General features: G+C 46.5%; 1 protein-coding gene across 1 annotated transcript in view; it reads left to right on the forward strand.

The window, feature by feature from the left end:
* The window catches only part of SLC12A4 (solute carrier family 12 (potassium/chloride transporter), member 4), an 83,370-nt gene that overhangs the window by 63,338 nt on the left and 3,698 nt on the right, over positions 1 to 16,334 (forward strand). Inside the window, exons 13-22 of the mRNA XM_015405820.1 lie at positions 554 to 672; positions 1,314 to 1,412; positions 2,942 to 3,061; positions 4,116 to 4,220; positions 4,761 to 4,929; positions 7,912 to 8,107; positions 8,363 to 8,532; positions 11,005 to 11,136; positions 11,242 to 11,349; positions 13,718 to 13,902. Coding sequence (XP_015261306.1) covers positions 554 to 672; positions 1,314 to 1,412; positions 2,942 to 3,061; positions 4,116 to 4,220; positions 4,761 to 4,929; positions 7,912 to 8,107; positions 8,363 to 8,532; positions 11,005 to 11,136; positions 11,242 to 11,349; positions 13,718 to 13,902 — 1,403 coding nt within the window. The remainder of the gene's footprint in view (positions 1 to 553; positions 673 to 1,313; positions 1,413 to 2,941; positions 3,062 to 4,115; positions 4,221 to 4,760; positions 4,930 to 7,911; positions 8,108 to 8,362; positions 8,533 to 11,004; positions 11,137 to 11,241; positions 11,350 to 13,717; positions 13,903 to 16,334) is intronic.

A 16,334-nucleotide genomic window follows, 5' to 3' on the forward strand; every position in this document is an offset into this window, starting at 1 on the left:
ACAGCACAAGGATCCTTACGGTGTGACTGAAGGCAAGTGGTGGCAGCCATTTTGTGCCTGGTTCTGCCTCCTGTGGCTGGAAGCCATTTTGTGTCTGCACTTACCACATTGCGCCTGAATTCAGAAAGCACCCACAGGCTCAGAAAGGTCAGAAACCCCTGGGTTAGAGTCTCAGACTAGGATCTGGGACACCTGGGTTTGAATCCCCCAGTTTGTCATGGAAGCTCGCTGGGTGACCTTGGGCCCAGTCACACATCCTCACCCTAACCTGCCTCACACGGTTCTTGTGAGGATAAAACGGAGGGGAGGGGAACGATGTCAGCCACTTCGTGTCCCCGTTGGGGAGGAAGGTGGGGCACAAACAAAGTAAATACGTAATTATTCTTGTGTCTTGGTATACAGAGCCCCTCTGTTCTGCAGTGGCCGTGTCACTGTCTGTCACTTCTGTACGAATCATCCAGCATTGGCCTTACCGCTTTTTAATCTATGCTCAGTTGATGAGCATGAAAGGAACCAAAGCAGTCCCATTCTGCCCCTCAATCGTCTCTTACAGGTCTTTGGCCACGGAAAGGCGAATGGGGAGCCAACCTGGGCCCTTCTGCTGACAGCGGTGATTGCAGAACTTGGGATTCTTATTGCATCCCTGGACATGGTAGCCCCCATTCTTTCTATGTGAGTATCGGCCTTTTGATGTCCTAAGCAGAGTGGGATGCATGGTTCTGAAATGTTGGCTGTGTCTGCTCAGCATGCAACAGGAGCTCTCTCAAGCTCTTCCCCTTCAGAGAGCCAGCTCAGCCCCAAAGGGTCAAGGAAACTTTGTACGTTGCAGGGGATTCCAGCAAGTATTTCGGGGCTATGCTCAGTCCTGGATGGCCCAGGTTAGCCTGATCTCATCAGATTTCGGAAGCTAAGCAGGGCCAGCCCTGGTTAGAACTTGGATGGCAGACCACCAAGGAGGTCTGGGGTCACTGTGCAGAGGCAGACCTGCCTTGAAAACCCTGAGGTTGCCATACGTTGTCTTAAGACTTGATGGCACTTTACACGCATGCTTTGTTGATGTAGGTTACTGGCTGTACTTCCTGGCCCTCCCTGAGCATATGCTTTAGAAGACACCCAACGGTGGCTGCACAGTGCAGAGAAAGATCAGTCATGGTGGTATTGTTGTGCTAAGATCATTGTTGGAAACCTTCTCTCTGTGTGCCCCGACCTTCTGAAGTGTGGCGGGGGGTCACTAGAGATGGAGCCTTCTTTGTGTTGGTGCCTTTACCCCCACGACTGCCAAGCGTCACACAATGTCTCTCTCCTCTTTCTAGGTTTTTCTTGATGTGTTACTTGTTCGTCAACTTGGCTTGTGCAGTGCAAACACTTTTAAGGACACCAAACTGGCGGCCCAGATTTAAGTACTATCACTGGTAAGTTTTAAAAAAATATATAGATGAGAAGATGTGTAAGGGATTATTCGGACATCTGAGGGCCAAGGGGAAAGGCTCTTCGTAAGGGAGATATGTAAAAGTCTGGAAAATAGCCTGGCGTGCCTCCCAGGTTTGTTCATTTAGGGTAATTATATGTTTGCTTCGCACGTGCATGTTCATTTATCACCCCTATGATGTTTTTATCCCACTCTTCCTTCAAGAAGTTCAGGGCCGCCGTGTATGGCTTGCTTCTCCCCCCACATACTCATACATCTGCCATTTCATCCTCCAAGCCCTGTGCGGTATGTTGTGGATGGAAAGGGTGTTGCTGGCCCAGGTTTACCCAGTGAGAGTCTGAGCTGAGTGGGGACTGGAACCCAGGTCTCCCCAGTCTTCAGTTTGACATCGTAACCACTACATTACGGTACTTGGATCCAGTGCTCCCTCTAAGCTGTGGAGTCCTGTGAGCAAAAATTCTACTTTGTGAGCTACTGGCATTAAAGTTGTGAGCAAGTGATTTGGCTACTGCATAAACTAGTTTGCCCTGGAGCCTTCCTTCCTGAGCTAAGACAAAAATGTGTGAGCCAGAGGCTAAAAAACTGAGAGCTAACTCACACTAACTCAGCTTAGATGGAACACTGCCCTGTAGCAGATTTCCTACAAATGGAAGGTGGGGTGTAATTTTTCTGCCAATTCCTCCCCCCACCATGCTATTTCTTAGGGACCCCCTCTGTTGCCTAGGAGCAGCATTTCAGAGAGCATTATGGACTAAGGGAGGTAAGGAAGTCCTGTTCCTCTTCCAGAAATGTCTCCTGTTTGTGGAAAGTTAGCACAAAATCCAAGCACTTGGCTCCCATTTGGATCACTTGTGGGCAATGCCCCCTCTAAGCTGTGGAGCCTTGTGAGCAAAAATTCCACTTCGTAGGCTACTGGCATTAAAGTTCTGAGTGAGTGATTTGGCTACTGCATAAATTAGTTTGTGCTGGAGCCATCCTTCCTGAGCTAAGACGAAAATGTGTGAGCCAGAGACTAAAAAACTGTGAGCTAGCTCACACTAACTCAGCCTAGCGGGAACACTGCTTGTGAGAATCAAATGAAGGTGGGAGGAGAACCCTGGGCTTCTTGGAGAAAGGATAGGATAAAATTGAAATTGAAGTAACATTTGTCTTAAATCACATGTGTCATTACAATGCCCCATGAATTGGGCCCATACTATTCTCTCCATGTTGTTGATGGACGGGACAGGGAGTAGTTGTGGTTGATAGAGACATGTCCGAGACCAGTTGGTATGTTTGTGGCCGAGATGAAATTTGAACCCAGGACTGCCCACCTCATAGCTTGATGTTGTAGCTGCTGTGCTGTGCCAGCTAAAACACCCCAGACGGAATCTTCACATCACGTGGAGCACAGCACTTTTGAGCTTCCATACATCCAGCTGTCTCCCCAAGTGTCAAAGAATCAAGTGGCTTTCATGCATGTGTGAACCAGTCCCAGCTATGCTTGTTAACATTTTTGAGTTTCTTTTCCAGGGCATTGTCCTTTTTAGGCATGAGCATCTGCCTTGCACTGATGTTCATTTCATCCTGGTATTATGCTTTAGTGGCTATGCTCATCGCCGGCATGATTTACAAGTACATTGAATATCAGGGGTAAGTAGCTTCTAATGAAAATGAATCTACGATTTGGAAGAATGGCAGCTGGGGATGATTACAGAACTGATCCCTTTAGTGTCTTTATTGGGAAGTTTGGGAGAGGACAGTCTAGTAATCCACAATGTGGTACCCACCGTGTTTCTTTGAGTGCTGAGTAACCTCTCCTTGAGTGCTCTGCTTGAGTAACCCACAGCATCTTGGGGTTGAGCTTATTCATCCTTTTGCTCATTGTAAGCTGATCGATTGTATTACTTGTTTAATTAAAGAAATATCGTCTGTATCCTGAGAACCAAAAACTGTTTGCCCATCTGCCTCGCCTCTCTTCTGTAATTGAGAATGGTGGGCATCATCATTCAAATCGCACTGGGCACTAAATGGTCTGAAAATGCCCAGTTTTGTTACCATGGGTTGGATTTTTTTTCACTCAGTCTTGCCCAGTTCCCCTCCCCTCCCCTCCCCCAACCCATGTGCAGGTTTTGTCCCTGCAGGTCCCATGATCCCCAGTTTTATTTATTTTTATTTATTTATTTAATTATTTAATTTTTATCCCGAGGCGGCTCAGGGCGGCGTACAACAATAAATCAGTAAAACAATTTATACAAACATTAAAATTACAATTTACATTTTGCCTTTTGGGGGGTGGATAAGGGGGGACCCATCCTCCACTTTTTTCACCAACAGAAAAACTGATTGGATTCAACCTAGTGATGCCGTCTACCAAGGCAACTGGTTTGGGACCTGGCTCACTCTTGGACAGGGGGATCTTGCGAAAGAAGAACAGAATTATCTTTAAATAGCTTGACTTGTTTTTATTGTTGGCATCATTTTGTTGTTTTTTCATTGTGAACTGCCTCAGGCAGGTTCCGGAGAGGCAGCATACACATTTTCTCAAAATATAAAAATAAGTAAATAGGAGAGTCAAAAGAATTTATCCAAGAGTAGTCATAATAGCCAGTTTCTGTGTTACAAAATGTCATACAGCTGAGCTAAATATGGTTAAAGCTGCAACGGTTGCTTAGAATGGGCTTGCTTCGGAAATTCTACCTTGCAGGGCTGAGAAGGAATGGGGCGACGGGATTCGGGGTCTATCACTCAGCGCCGCCAGGTACGCCTTGCTGAGACTGGAGGAAGGGCCCCCTCACACCAAGAACTGGAGGTAATTTACTTTTGCATTTATTAAAAAACAGATCCGGTAGTACTCTCTACTTCCTCCTCTGAGTTTTCACTGTTCTTCTCCCTGAAGAGCTCCTGAATTTCTGGAACCTCTTTAAGAGCCACTAGTGTAGATCAGGCCTCAGTCATTCCAGTCTCGGGCCGGGCTGTCTTTTTCATGGAAATGCTGCTTACTTTGCATGAATAAATAAATACATGGAGCAGCTGCACAAATCTCACTACCTTATAGGTCCAGAGAATAACGTTTGGGCCCCAAACAGAACCTGCAGACCAGCTTGCGTTATGGCTGAACTGTTGAACGGCTGCTCTTATGAACAGAATCTCCATGAGACAGGCTCCCAGGAAGAGCAGTGTGGCTACCAAAAAGTCACGGTTGCAAATAATCTTTGGAGGCTTCCAAGCCCGAGCAGGGTGGTTAAAGGCATCCAGTACTGCCTGGAGCTGCTTAATATTCCGGCCGGCTGTCGAGGGCCCTGGGAAACGCAGCCCACCCCGAGACCTCTCTGCTTTCCTCTTCTTTCAGGCCGCAGCTGCTGGTGCTTCTGAAGCTGGACGAGGATTTGCATGTGAAATACCCCAGGCTGTTGACGTTTGCTTCTCAGCTGAAAGCCGGCAAGGGGCTGACCATTGTCGGTACGGTGATCCAGGGCAACTTCCTGGAGAGTTATGGAGAGGCCCAAGCTGCTGAACAGGTGGGCATGGCGGGTTGTCTCATAAAAATGTGTTACACGTCCTGGAGCATTTGGCCAGAGAGGTTAGCAGCTCTTTTTAGGAAAGCCGCACAATTTTGCTTATGACCTTGTGGAAACCGAGCAAATCCATTCCTTGCGCCCGGGCGTGTCCAGAGAGCATCTCTTGAGAGCTCCAGCGGGAGCAAGGAAGGTGCAGTTGTTGTTTTTGTTGACACGTATGGTATGAGGTGTATGCTTACAATAGGTTTGACCAGACAGCCCAAATTCTGCCCCAAGAAATCCTGGGATCTGCATCCTCTGGAACCCATCTGGGTGTGCACTTATTGCTCAAAATATGTGTGCTGCATTGTTTCCAGTCTTGCAACTTGTTCTGCTTTTGCTAGTCGTGGGGGTGGGCAAGGACACCATGTCCCCAGCCCCTGGGACTCTTTTTTTTCTGACTTCTGAGATTTCAACAGCAAACTTTCAAGAATGTTTTCTCCAACAGCAAAGAGCTGTAAACTAGAGAGCAACTGTGGTGCCATGATTTAAGTATCAAGCTAGGATCTGGGAGACCCAAGTTCAAATCCCCACTTCCCCATGGAAGCTCGCTGGGTGACCATGGGCCAGTCACACCTTCTCCACCTAGTCTACCCCACAGGGTTTTTGTGTGGATGAAGGGGAGAATGTTGTTAGGTACTTTGGGTCCCCGTTCAGATCTCAGCAGCTAAGCAGGGCCAGCCCTGGCTAGTATTTGGATGGGAGACCTCCATGGAATACCAGGGTTGTGACGCAGAGGCAGGCAATGGCAAATGACCTCTGAACATCTCTTGGTTGGAAAACCCCATGAGGGGTCACCACAAGTCAGCTGCGACTTGACGGTACTTTACACGCATGCACACAAATAAATAAAAATAATAAAACTTAATTTCAGAGCTGATGCTTCTGCCTCTTGCTCTAATCCCGTAATGGGGGAAATTGCACTCCCCCCCCCCTTCTTCTTGCTCTCCAGTGGTCCAGATAGATATATATGTGTGTGCAAAATTATAAAATTAAAAATAAAGGTTTGTCTGTGGCTGGACTAGGAGGCCCCTCTCGCTTCCTCTCCATAACCAGGTTTTGTAAACAGAAGACAACTGTTAAAGGCACTGAAGCCCTTGTCTGACTCAGAAGCCAACAGCCCAGAAACAGCCCAGCAGATTGAATGATGCTTGAAAGTTGTTGTAATGCCAAACCAAAGTATCGCGTCCTCTGAGCAAGCCCTCGGGCTTCACCTCTGCCCCATCCCCCTCAGAGCACAGCTTCTCATTACAACTGCAGCTTGCTGTAAATTGGGGAGGGGGATTGGAGTGCCAGGGGAGACAAAGGGGCATGGCGGCTCTGAGCTCATTCGTGCAATGCTAAACCACGTTTTGGCTTCAGCAGCTGAACTGAAGTCACTGTTTATGGTTACCAAGGATTCATTGCCCTCTTTTTTATACTTGGGGGCACAATATTTTACTCATTTAACCAGTCAGGGCTACCAAGGCAGACTACCCATTTGGCTTTAATTAATGCAAGAACTATTGTGGTTAGTTGTTGTAGATTTTCCGGGTTGTATGGTCGTGGTCTTGGCATTGTAGGACCTGACGTTTTGCCAGCAGCTGTGACTGGCATCCTCAGAGGTATAACACAGAAAGATGGAGTACTTTCTGTGTCAGTGTGAGAAGAAAAACACAAAGTGCTCTTCATCTGACAACAGCACTACAGATAAGATTAGAATTTCAACAGCCAATCCACATACAAAAGAACCTCATCAGGAAAGCTCCTCCATCAGCATGTCACAGCCTGGGAGACTCCTACAAGATAATGACTCAGCCCTACCCCACCTTCCTGAGTAGATATAAATTACCTGCCTATCATTTTTCTTCTCACACTATGGAATGAATAAAGAATACCTTCACATCTGGGGGCAGCAAATACCTGAATACCAGTGCTAGGAGGCAGCATCAGGGGAAGGCCTTGGCCTCTGTGCTCTGTCTGTTGGTCCTCCAGGGCAACTGGTTAGCAGCTGTGTGAAACAGATGAACCACTGGTTTGATCCAGCGGGGGCACCTCTGATTTCTTATGAACCAAAGGAGTTCTTTCAGATCCAGTGCACAATGGGCTACTCCTTAGCAGATTCAGGACAGACAAATGGAAAATACTTCTTTACACAGAAAGTGATTTAAATGTGGGATTTGCTGCCAGAGGATGTAATGATGGCCACAGGAATAAACAGCTTTAACAGGGGATTAGATAGATTCATGGAGGATCGGTTTATCAGTGGCTACTGGTGACTGAGGGAAACCTCCACTTTCCGAGGCACCAAACCTCTGAATCCCAGAGCCAGGAGGCAACATCAGGGGAAGTTCTATGCCATGTTGTTGGGGAAGTTCTATGCCCTGTTGTGGGTCCTCCAGAGTTACTGGTTGGCCGCTGTGTGAGACAGGATGCTGGACTAGATGGACCACTGGTCTGATTCAACAGGGCTCCTATGTTTTATGTTTTCTCTCTCTTTCTTTTCAAATACCATACCTGGATAAATTATTATTGCTAAAGCCTCATTGGCCCTGACGTGGAAGGCCCAGGATTGATCTCATCAGATCTCAGAAGCTAAGGAGAGTAGGCCCTGGCTGATATTTGGATGGGAGACCTCCAAGGAATACCAGGGTCATGACACAGAGGCAGGCAATAGCAAACCACCTCTGAACGTCTCTTGCCTTGAAAACTCTACAGGGTCGCCATAAGTTGGCTGTGACTTGACAGCACAGAAGAAAGCCATTTTTATATATACAATTCCATTTATTAGAGATCCAGTGTAAATCGATTGCCTTCCTGTGAACTTTTTTAAAAAAAACACCACCTCCTATCGATGTGAGGCAGGTGATCACATGCAGATAAACTGCAAAGTGACCAATTGTCTTTCAAGGGCTGACTTTTCTCTAGCAGAGAAACCTTAATCTACCTGGTTATCTTTTGCAGGCTATCAAGAACATGATAGAGATAGAGAAGGTGAAAGGCTTTTGTCAAGTCGTCGTGGCTAATAAACTCCGAGACGGCATTTCCCACTTGATACAGTCGTGCGGGCTGGGTGGCATGAAGCACAACACGGTGGTGCTGGGCTGGCCCTACGGCTGGAGGCAAAGCGAAGATCCAAGAGCCTGGAAAACATTTATAGGTAAGCTGAAAGGAGACCTTCTTAGCATCTGGGCACACGAAGAACGAAATGCACTGCAAATGTGGGCCTAACTTTAGACTGGAACTGGAGGAGAGAGGAGTACCTGTCCGGTCTGCAGCTGGGCAAGGGATGGGCGTAATGGCAGGGTGTGATTTACTGGTCGGGCCAGTTTGACTCAGTGGTCATTTTATATGCAAGCAGCCCCTCGATCAAGGATGTCTTCTGTTCTCTCCCTTCCTTCTTTCTCGCCTCCAGACACGGTGCGTTGCACGACCGCGGCCCACCTTGCCTTGCTGGTGCCCAAAAATGTGTCCTTCTACCCTGGCAACCACGAGCGTTACCTGGAAGGGAACATCGATGTCTGGTGGATCGTGCACGACGGAGGCATGTTGATGCTGCTTCCTTTCCTACTCAAACAACATAAAGTAAGAGTGCCCCAGGGCAGCAAGAATGATTGGGGGACTCCACGACTGTGTGTATACGTGCGTGTGCGTTCGCTCAGGCCTGGATGACCATTATTGGTTGATCAGCTCTGCCCAGAAGTGCACACAATGGCAATTGATAGGCCTGTCACAAAGCTAGTTCCAAAAAGGAGAGCGAAGTAGTTAAGTGCCTTGCAACAAATGGCTCCTTTTCTTTGGAGAGGTCTCAGAACTGCTGTTCCTGCTCTGGCAGGATGCTAGCAGCAGATGGATCCAGCACACTTTTTTCACCCAGTTCCCCTCCTTACTGCTGCTTTTATCCCATGTGGCTTTGGTGTATGCCGGTCCTGTGAGCCCCAGCATAAGGAGTGGACCTAAGCAGATCTATGCAGGTGTAATTCCAATTTTATTCACTGGTACTCTCAGGCAAGTGTTGTTAGGCTTGCAGCTGTAGCGGGTCATCCCCCCGCCCTTCTGAGGTGTGGTCTCCATTTCCACCAACAAAAACCTGATTGGATCCAACCTAGTGCTTCCTGGGCTGGCCCTGCTGGATTTTGAGCTGTCCATTCATCATGCTGAACCAGGGGCATCCCCTGCTAGGTCAACAAAATATTTGCTGTATTCAGACCTGTCTGCTGCCAGTGAGTAGTAACAATATGGTAGATCTGCTAGTAGAGTACACCTAAGGTTGTCATAAGTTTAAAACTATAATGGACTAGACTGTCGAGACAGTTTTTCTTGAAATTGCTACAAGCACAAAAAAATAACAAAAATGTGTATTTTGAAGGGTATAGTATGCAGCTCATATGTTGATTGTGGGAGGGGCAGAGATGATTTTTGCACTTTTCAGCAAGTCAGTGCTCCAAAACACCATGTGTGCGTAAAAGCAGCACAATGAAATGTGCTGGTTGAACTGATGACGGGTAGGCGAGTGGACATAGCCAGATACATTGCTGGATCTACTTGCAGGTAGAAGGTGGCGGGTGCAGAAATTCCTGAGAACCTAGAAACTTCCCATGAATGTTTAGCCATCCATTTCTGCTCCATTCCTGTGCACATCACTCTAAATTTCTGAAAGAGACCTTTGAGCTTCAAAATGAAGCCTTAGTGGATTGTTGTGCTCAAAGTACATTCTCATTTTGTGACAAGAAGAATGAGCCCATGTTTCATTGGAAACGTGACCTTGGCGAGAGAGGGCCATTTGATAGTTTATTACTTATTTACTTTGGCTGTAAATACATTCAACATCTACAGCGACTGCAAAATTTCTGCAAGGTCTAGTGATGCAACTCTTGTGCCAAATTTTGTTAATTTGGTGGCCAAGACGTGCCAGGAGTCTAATTCTATACACACATACTGGTACATACTCCCTTAAAATGGAGCCAAACACCTTGAATTTGTGAATTGTGGTGCTGGGTGGGGGGAGGTCAGTGCTCTAATGAAGGATGCCAGATGATTGCAAAGCGATGTGACCTCGTTCTCACTGAACAGACCCAGCTCTGTTTGGACTGTACCACTTCAGATTACCTTGAGCCTTGCGGAAATGTAGGATATAAATGTTTGAATAAATAAGTGGGGGTTCTTTTTTTTCCTTTTTTCATATTTATCAGTTTCCCACTTAGTTATCACTTACATATATTTATCTTTATATACATTTGAGTCTATAGTTTCCATACTTTGTTCATCCAGTTATACAGGCTTTTCCATTTTTCCAAAAATACATTGAAGGATTAAGCTTAATTTGTCAATTTCTGCTATTTCTAGTAATTTGCATTCTGTTTCCTCTCTTGCGGGAAGTTTATCTTGTTTCCAATATCTGGCTAGCAATATCCTGGCAGTTGTTAAGATATGTATCAACAAATACTTATAATTTTGTTTATAACCCTCCGGAATCATGTTTAATAAAGCTATTTCAGGAGTTAGGGCCAAATTTAAATTCATGATATCTAATATTATCTTTTGTATCATCTTCCAATAAGTATAGATTTTCCCACGATGCCACCACATATGAAAGAAAGTCCCCACATTCCTTTTACCCTTCCAACAGTTTTTAGATACAGATGGTTGACACTTGGCTATTCTATCTGGGGACCAGTACCACCAGTGGAATACTTTATAAATATTTTCTTTATAATTAATCACTCTCATATATTTCAATGACTTCCATATATTTGCCCTTTGATCTATATCGATCGACTATCCTATATCCTTCATCCATGCTACCATCGTTAAGTGGGAGTTCTTGAGCAGGGAGGGGAAACCTGGCAACCAGAGGACAGTAATGGCTGCTCAGGGACATACGGGAAGAAGCAATCCTTCAGACATTTTTTTAGGTGTTCAGAGAACGCACCTTGATAGCATTCTGTATGTACAACATTCTGACATTCACCACAAAAAATGCATCCGAGCAGATGCACCATTGTGTCTGCATGCAGATTTGCAAGTTTTTTGAGATTTTTTTTCTCCTTTCCCTAGGTTTGGCGGAAGTGCAAAATGCGGATATTCACAGTCGCTCAAATGGATGACAACAGCATCCAGATGAAGAAAGATTTGGCGACTTTCCTTTATCACCTCCGAATCGAGGCTGAAGTGGAAGTGGTCGAAATGGTAATGGGTTTTATCTTGTTCTGTGGTTTGGAACTGTGGATTCTTACCCCTGCGTTGTAGGCTGCTGCTTTGAATGCCTTTCGTGATTCTTGTTTCTGTTTTTAGCAAAACAGCGACATCTCAGCCTACACTTACGAAAGGACTTTGATGATGGAGCAGAGATCTCAGATGCTGAGGCAGATGAGGCTGACCAAAACAGAAAGAGAAAGGGAGGTATGTATGAGCACTGTTGGAAAGAAATGAGTTAAAGCAAGGTCTGGTGCGTCTTGGAAGCGATGATCCACTTGGTTTTACAGTGCAAACAATCTCCCCCTAAACCTGCAGAAAGGTTCACTGTTTGAGAGGTTCGTTATCCTATCTGGTCATGACAGATGAGGCCATCTCTGGCAAACTAGAGCTGGGTGTCATTGGTGTAGTGATAGCACTCATCCTAAACAGCTTCAGCCAGCCATTTTGTGTAGCTGTTGAGCATCTTGTGGGATAAGACCGAACGAGTGTGGGATAGTTGTTGGAGGGCCAGACTGGGAATGGGGAGATACAGAGATCAGATTCTCACTAGGTCATGAGCCTTCCTGGATGACCTTGGGCAGTCGCTCTCTCCACAAACCTCTCACCACAAACCTCTCACAGAGGATAAACTGGAGAAGGGGAACAGCCATGAACGCTGCCCTGAGCTCTTTGAGAAGAGATTGGATTTATACCCCGCCCTTCACTACCCAAAGGAGTCTCAGAGTGGCTTACAAACTCCTTTCCCTTCCCCGCCCCACAACAGACACCCTGTGAGGTAGTGTCAGCAAGCTGCCAAAGGTTCTTATTGTTCCTATATGCATTCTGGTACCTGAGTTCGGCAATGTACCTATCTCTGTATTTCTCCCCCCCCCCCTCTAGACATCCGCTCATATAACCATGCGCATATATTCATAGTGGTTGCATTCTTGTTAGTCTACACCAGCCATGCCTGCTGTAACGTTATCATTTCCAAGGTCACAGGTGGTCAAGAGAAGTCTGCTTTGCTTTGCTTTGGTTTTAATGAGTAGAAACTGTGGGAAGCGTTTTGTAGTGATAACACAGTTGCCGTTGCTTTCCCAGGGGTTTTGGGCGCATAAACTGTTTTTTGGGCGCGAGAGGGAACCATGTCTATTGGCTGTATTAATTATGAATTTGCTTTAAACTTACCAGCTCAATGAGCTAGCGTTATTCTGAACAGTGTTTCTGTTCAGTGACCCATGGCTTCAATAAAGTAATCCCTTTCTATAAGTGTGTACTCCGTTGAATTGCTGCAGGACCTGACAGGTAGGTGGGGCTGAGAGAGCTCTTTCAAGAACTGCCCTTTCAAGGACAGCTCTGACAGAACTATGGCTTGCCCAAGGTCATCCAGCAAGTGCAGGTGGAGGAGTGGGGAATCAAACCCGGTTCTCCCAGATTAGAGTCCGCGCACTTCACCACTACACCAAACTGGCTCTCAGTTTGGAAGAGAGGTGGGATAAAAATGTAACCAGAGTCCTGCTAAGCTAAAGTCTCCCCATGGCGCTTAGTACTCTAAGTTAATTCTAGCTGTCTCAAGGATCACTTGCTGGGTGGCTGCTCCAGGATTATAAACTGGGGGTGAGCATGGCTGTTTCCAAGAAGGCAAAGAATGCTAATGTTCTAAGGTTTGCTGTGGAATTCCCAGTTGTGTTTCTCCTGGAGTCCATGCTGCAGATATTTGGTGTACCACAACAGGCCATTCTTTATACATTCTCAAAACTGGAAAAGCAGTTATCTGAAAGATCTCTTGCTCCCATGGCCCTCTTGCAGATGGGGGCAGAGGTGGAGCTTAAACTTGAATTCCAAATGTAATCTCACACTGCAGTATCCACACCCATTGGATATTGTGCAGTTGTTGCAGTACAATAGTCGTTTGCAACTGGGTTGCCTTCATGCAGTATATTCCCGTTGCAAATGGTTTCTTCTGCACGACACTAGTGCAGTATCCAGCGTAGCCTTAGTCTTCAAGGTAGAGATCACATTGCCTTGTATGTTTTCATTTTCCGCTCCCGCTTTGGGAAACAGGTGTTGGCTTGTACTGGTGTTTGCATGTGACATTGTGTCCTGCGAATATATACTGCTGGCGAACTTTATTCCAGAATCAGTTTTTGCTGATGTGAGTAATTGCACTACAGATAAGCTGCCAAGCAGAGTGATGACCAGTCCCACTAAACCAAAGTCTTCAATTTGTTCAGGACTTTTTTCACTCTGTCAATGGGCCTTGCAAACAAGACCTGTAAGCACTGCTAGCCCACAAACGTTTTTGCTAGTCAGCATGCCCGCATGTATTGATTGCTGTTTGGGACTTCGAAAACTGACCCTTGTAAAGCTCACCTGCAAGCTATCCTGCTCACCTTGGGTGACCATGTGTACAAGCATGTATTTTGCTGTGTGTAGTGACAGTTGCGCCAATGGCTCCTTGTCATCTTGTGTTCAGACAGGACATTCAAAATTTCTTTCCAATAGTGTGACCCCTTTAGTAGGGGGATAGTAAAAGCGTTCTGGTGCAACCTCGTCTTCTGAAAATAAAGTTCCCAGCTCGTCATTCTTCCAGGCTCAGCTCATAAAGGACAGGCACTCGATCATAAGGTTGGAGAGCCTCTACTCAGATGAGGAAGATGAGGGGGAAGCGGTGCCCGAAAAGATCCAGATGACATGGACAAAGGACAAGTACGACAATGATAAACGGAGCCGGAACAGTGCAGTGGAGAACTTCCGGGAGCTCATCAGTATTAAACCGTAAGTGCCAGAGAGTAAGAAGCGCAAACCACGATAGTAATGTGATGCCATGTTTGTAATGCATTATCGTTCAGGGACTTCATCTTTTTGGTTTGTTCTTGCCATTTACTTCATCTATGCCCTACTTTTCTCCCCAGTGGGGATGCAGAGTGGCTTAAACTGTTCTCTGCGTTTTATCCTCACAGCAACCGTGTGAGGCAGGTTAGGCTGAGAGTATGTGACTCATCCCAGGTCACTCAGCAAGCTTCCACAGGCAGAGTGGGGATTTGAAACTCTGCCTCTGAGATCCCGGTCCGACACTCCTCACCACAATACCCTACTGCATTTTAAATTGTTTCAACAATAAATTGGAGCAGGGTGCCAGGCCAAGCTTGGGAGTTAACTGGGTGAGAAAAGGGAGCAAACTATTTTGCATGCCTTCCTGTATAAGCATTGAGGGCACATGGCTCCTTCAAGTTAGGGGTGTGACCCCACTGGGAGCTCTGAAAGTGGAGGGCCACAAGTCCTTGATTGCAGTGGGACGAGTTACAAGTTCCACGCATCAGCCCAGGGTTTACTGATTGTTCCTCCACTCGGGTCAGCGAGAGCGGCGACTTCTGGGCTTGTGCCTTCTTGGTGGCCATTCCCACACTGTGGAAGAGGCTTCTCAGGGATGGGAGGAAGCCCTCCATCCTTGCATGGATTTCAGAGGGAGGCTCTGTAAAAGCAGAGCTTTCCCCGTGTACTTTTGGTGACTTGAGAGCGGAGGCTGCAGTCTGCTTCTTTTTAAGTCGTATTTGAGATTTTGTTTCGCTGCTTTGTGTGAGCTGCTTTGACGTCTTGTCAATGGGGAGAAAAGCAGGGATGCAAATGTTTGTAAATAAATAAATGACTCAAATTGGAGATGGAGGGTGGGAGGTGCACAGAGAGGAGTTGCATGGGGACCAGGTAGGAGCTGGCCAGCATTGAAGATCTCCTCCAAAGGTGGGCCAGTGGCAGCCTGAGGTCCGTCCACACCTGGCCCACGGGAGCTTGTCTCTTGGCCCTCAGTCCGCCAGGCAGTTTGTAAGGGAGCGCTGATCTATCAGGCTGCCCCATCAGCTAGTGGATTGATGCTCCCCCAAAACCGTTCAAATGGCTGAGGGGCTAAATGCCAGTAAGAGCAGCAGCTTGCGGGTAGAGGGCCATATCTGGGTCTCGACCCACTTGTGAGGGCTCCAAGCTGGACATCAGTTCTGAAAACGAGAAGAGCCGGTGTCCAACGGAGCCCTCGAAAGCCAACTTAATGGTGGTCCTCAGGCTGGAAAACTTGCCTGCTCCTGATCTAGTCCATTTTTTTAGAAGCAAACACAATTTTTCTACAGGCTGTCTGGTTTCAGTGAATCACTAGTGAGTGCTTTGGGTTGGTGGAGTTGTGTAGAATTTGCAGTTTTCTGCCGTTATGCTTGCCTGTCAACCTAAGCTTGAAAAAGCTGATTGAAAAACATTCTGCAGTTTCCTTTGTAGATCTGCAAACGTGATGATACGGTTAGCTGTTCATAAGTTCCTTGCAAGTTCTGCTTGCTTATTCAGCTGCTTGTAATAACATAAAAGATAAACGCTCTGCTTTTAGGTTAGGGCTGAACTGAAAAATAACTCTCTCTTTTCTCGTCTGTCAACTAAGTTACATTTTTGGAGTGCTAATTTTAATTGCTGCAATTTCCTTCCATGCTATCAGTGAGTGGGAAAGACTGTAAGTTTGCTTGTTTATGTTATCTTTAATAACCTGGGCTGAAGATTTATTCTCTCTTCCATCCAAACAAAGAATGACATATGAATATCTGCATGTTTAAATAATGAATTAGCCCAATCACATAGAATCTATAGAGGATGTGCAGATGAGGGGCACTGAACCCCCCCCCCCCCCCCCCCCTGCCTTTTTTTCCCCCCTCAGCTACTTTCACTTTTTGGATCAACCAGGGCTATTTTTGGGCAGGAACGCACAGGAATGGAGTTCCAGCTGGCTCCTGAGTTGGCCACGCCCAGCAGGAACTCATTAGCATAATAGGCCACACCCAATAGCAGTAACTCATTAGGATTGGCTACATTAGGGGTGTGTGGCCTAACATGCAAAGGAGTTCCTGCTACAAAAAAGCCCTGGGTTTTGACAACAAACAAGGTAAACAGAATAAGAAGGGAAAGGTGGGTGTGGCTGGATGACCACACTTCTGGTAACATGGGGGTGTGGCCTAATGTGCTAATGAGTGGTGCTGTCAGGGGTGTGGCCTAATATGCTAATGAGTTTTGCTGTCAGGGGTGTGACCTATTATGCTAATGAGTTCCTGCTGGGCTTTTTCTACAAAAAGAGCCCTGGGATCAACTAAGAAAGTACTTGAAGAGAGCAGCTGAGGCAAGGCAAGTGGTGGGTTGAGGCATTTTGCAAAGCTCATGTCCTCCCCCCCCCCCCCCCCTAA

The sequence above is a fragment of the Gekko japonicus genome, unplaced genomic scaffold (genome assembly GCF_001447785.1).
Source record: "Gekko japonicus isolate JY-2015 unplaced genomic scaffold, Gekko_japonicus_V1.1 scaffold144, whole genome shotgun sequence".
NCBI classification, from domain to species: Eukaryota; Metazoa; Chordata; class Lepidosauria; order Squamata; family Gekkonidae; genus Gekko; species Gekko japonicus.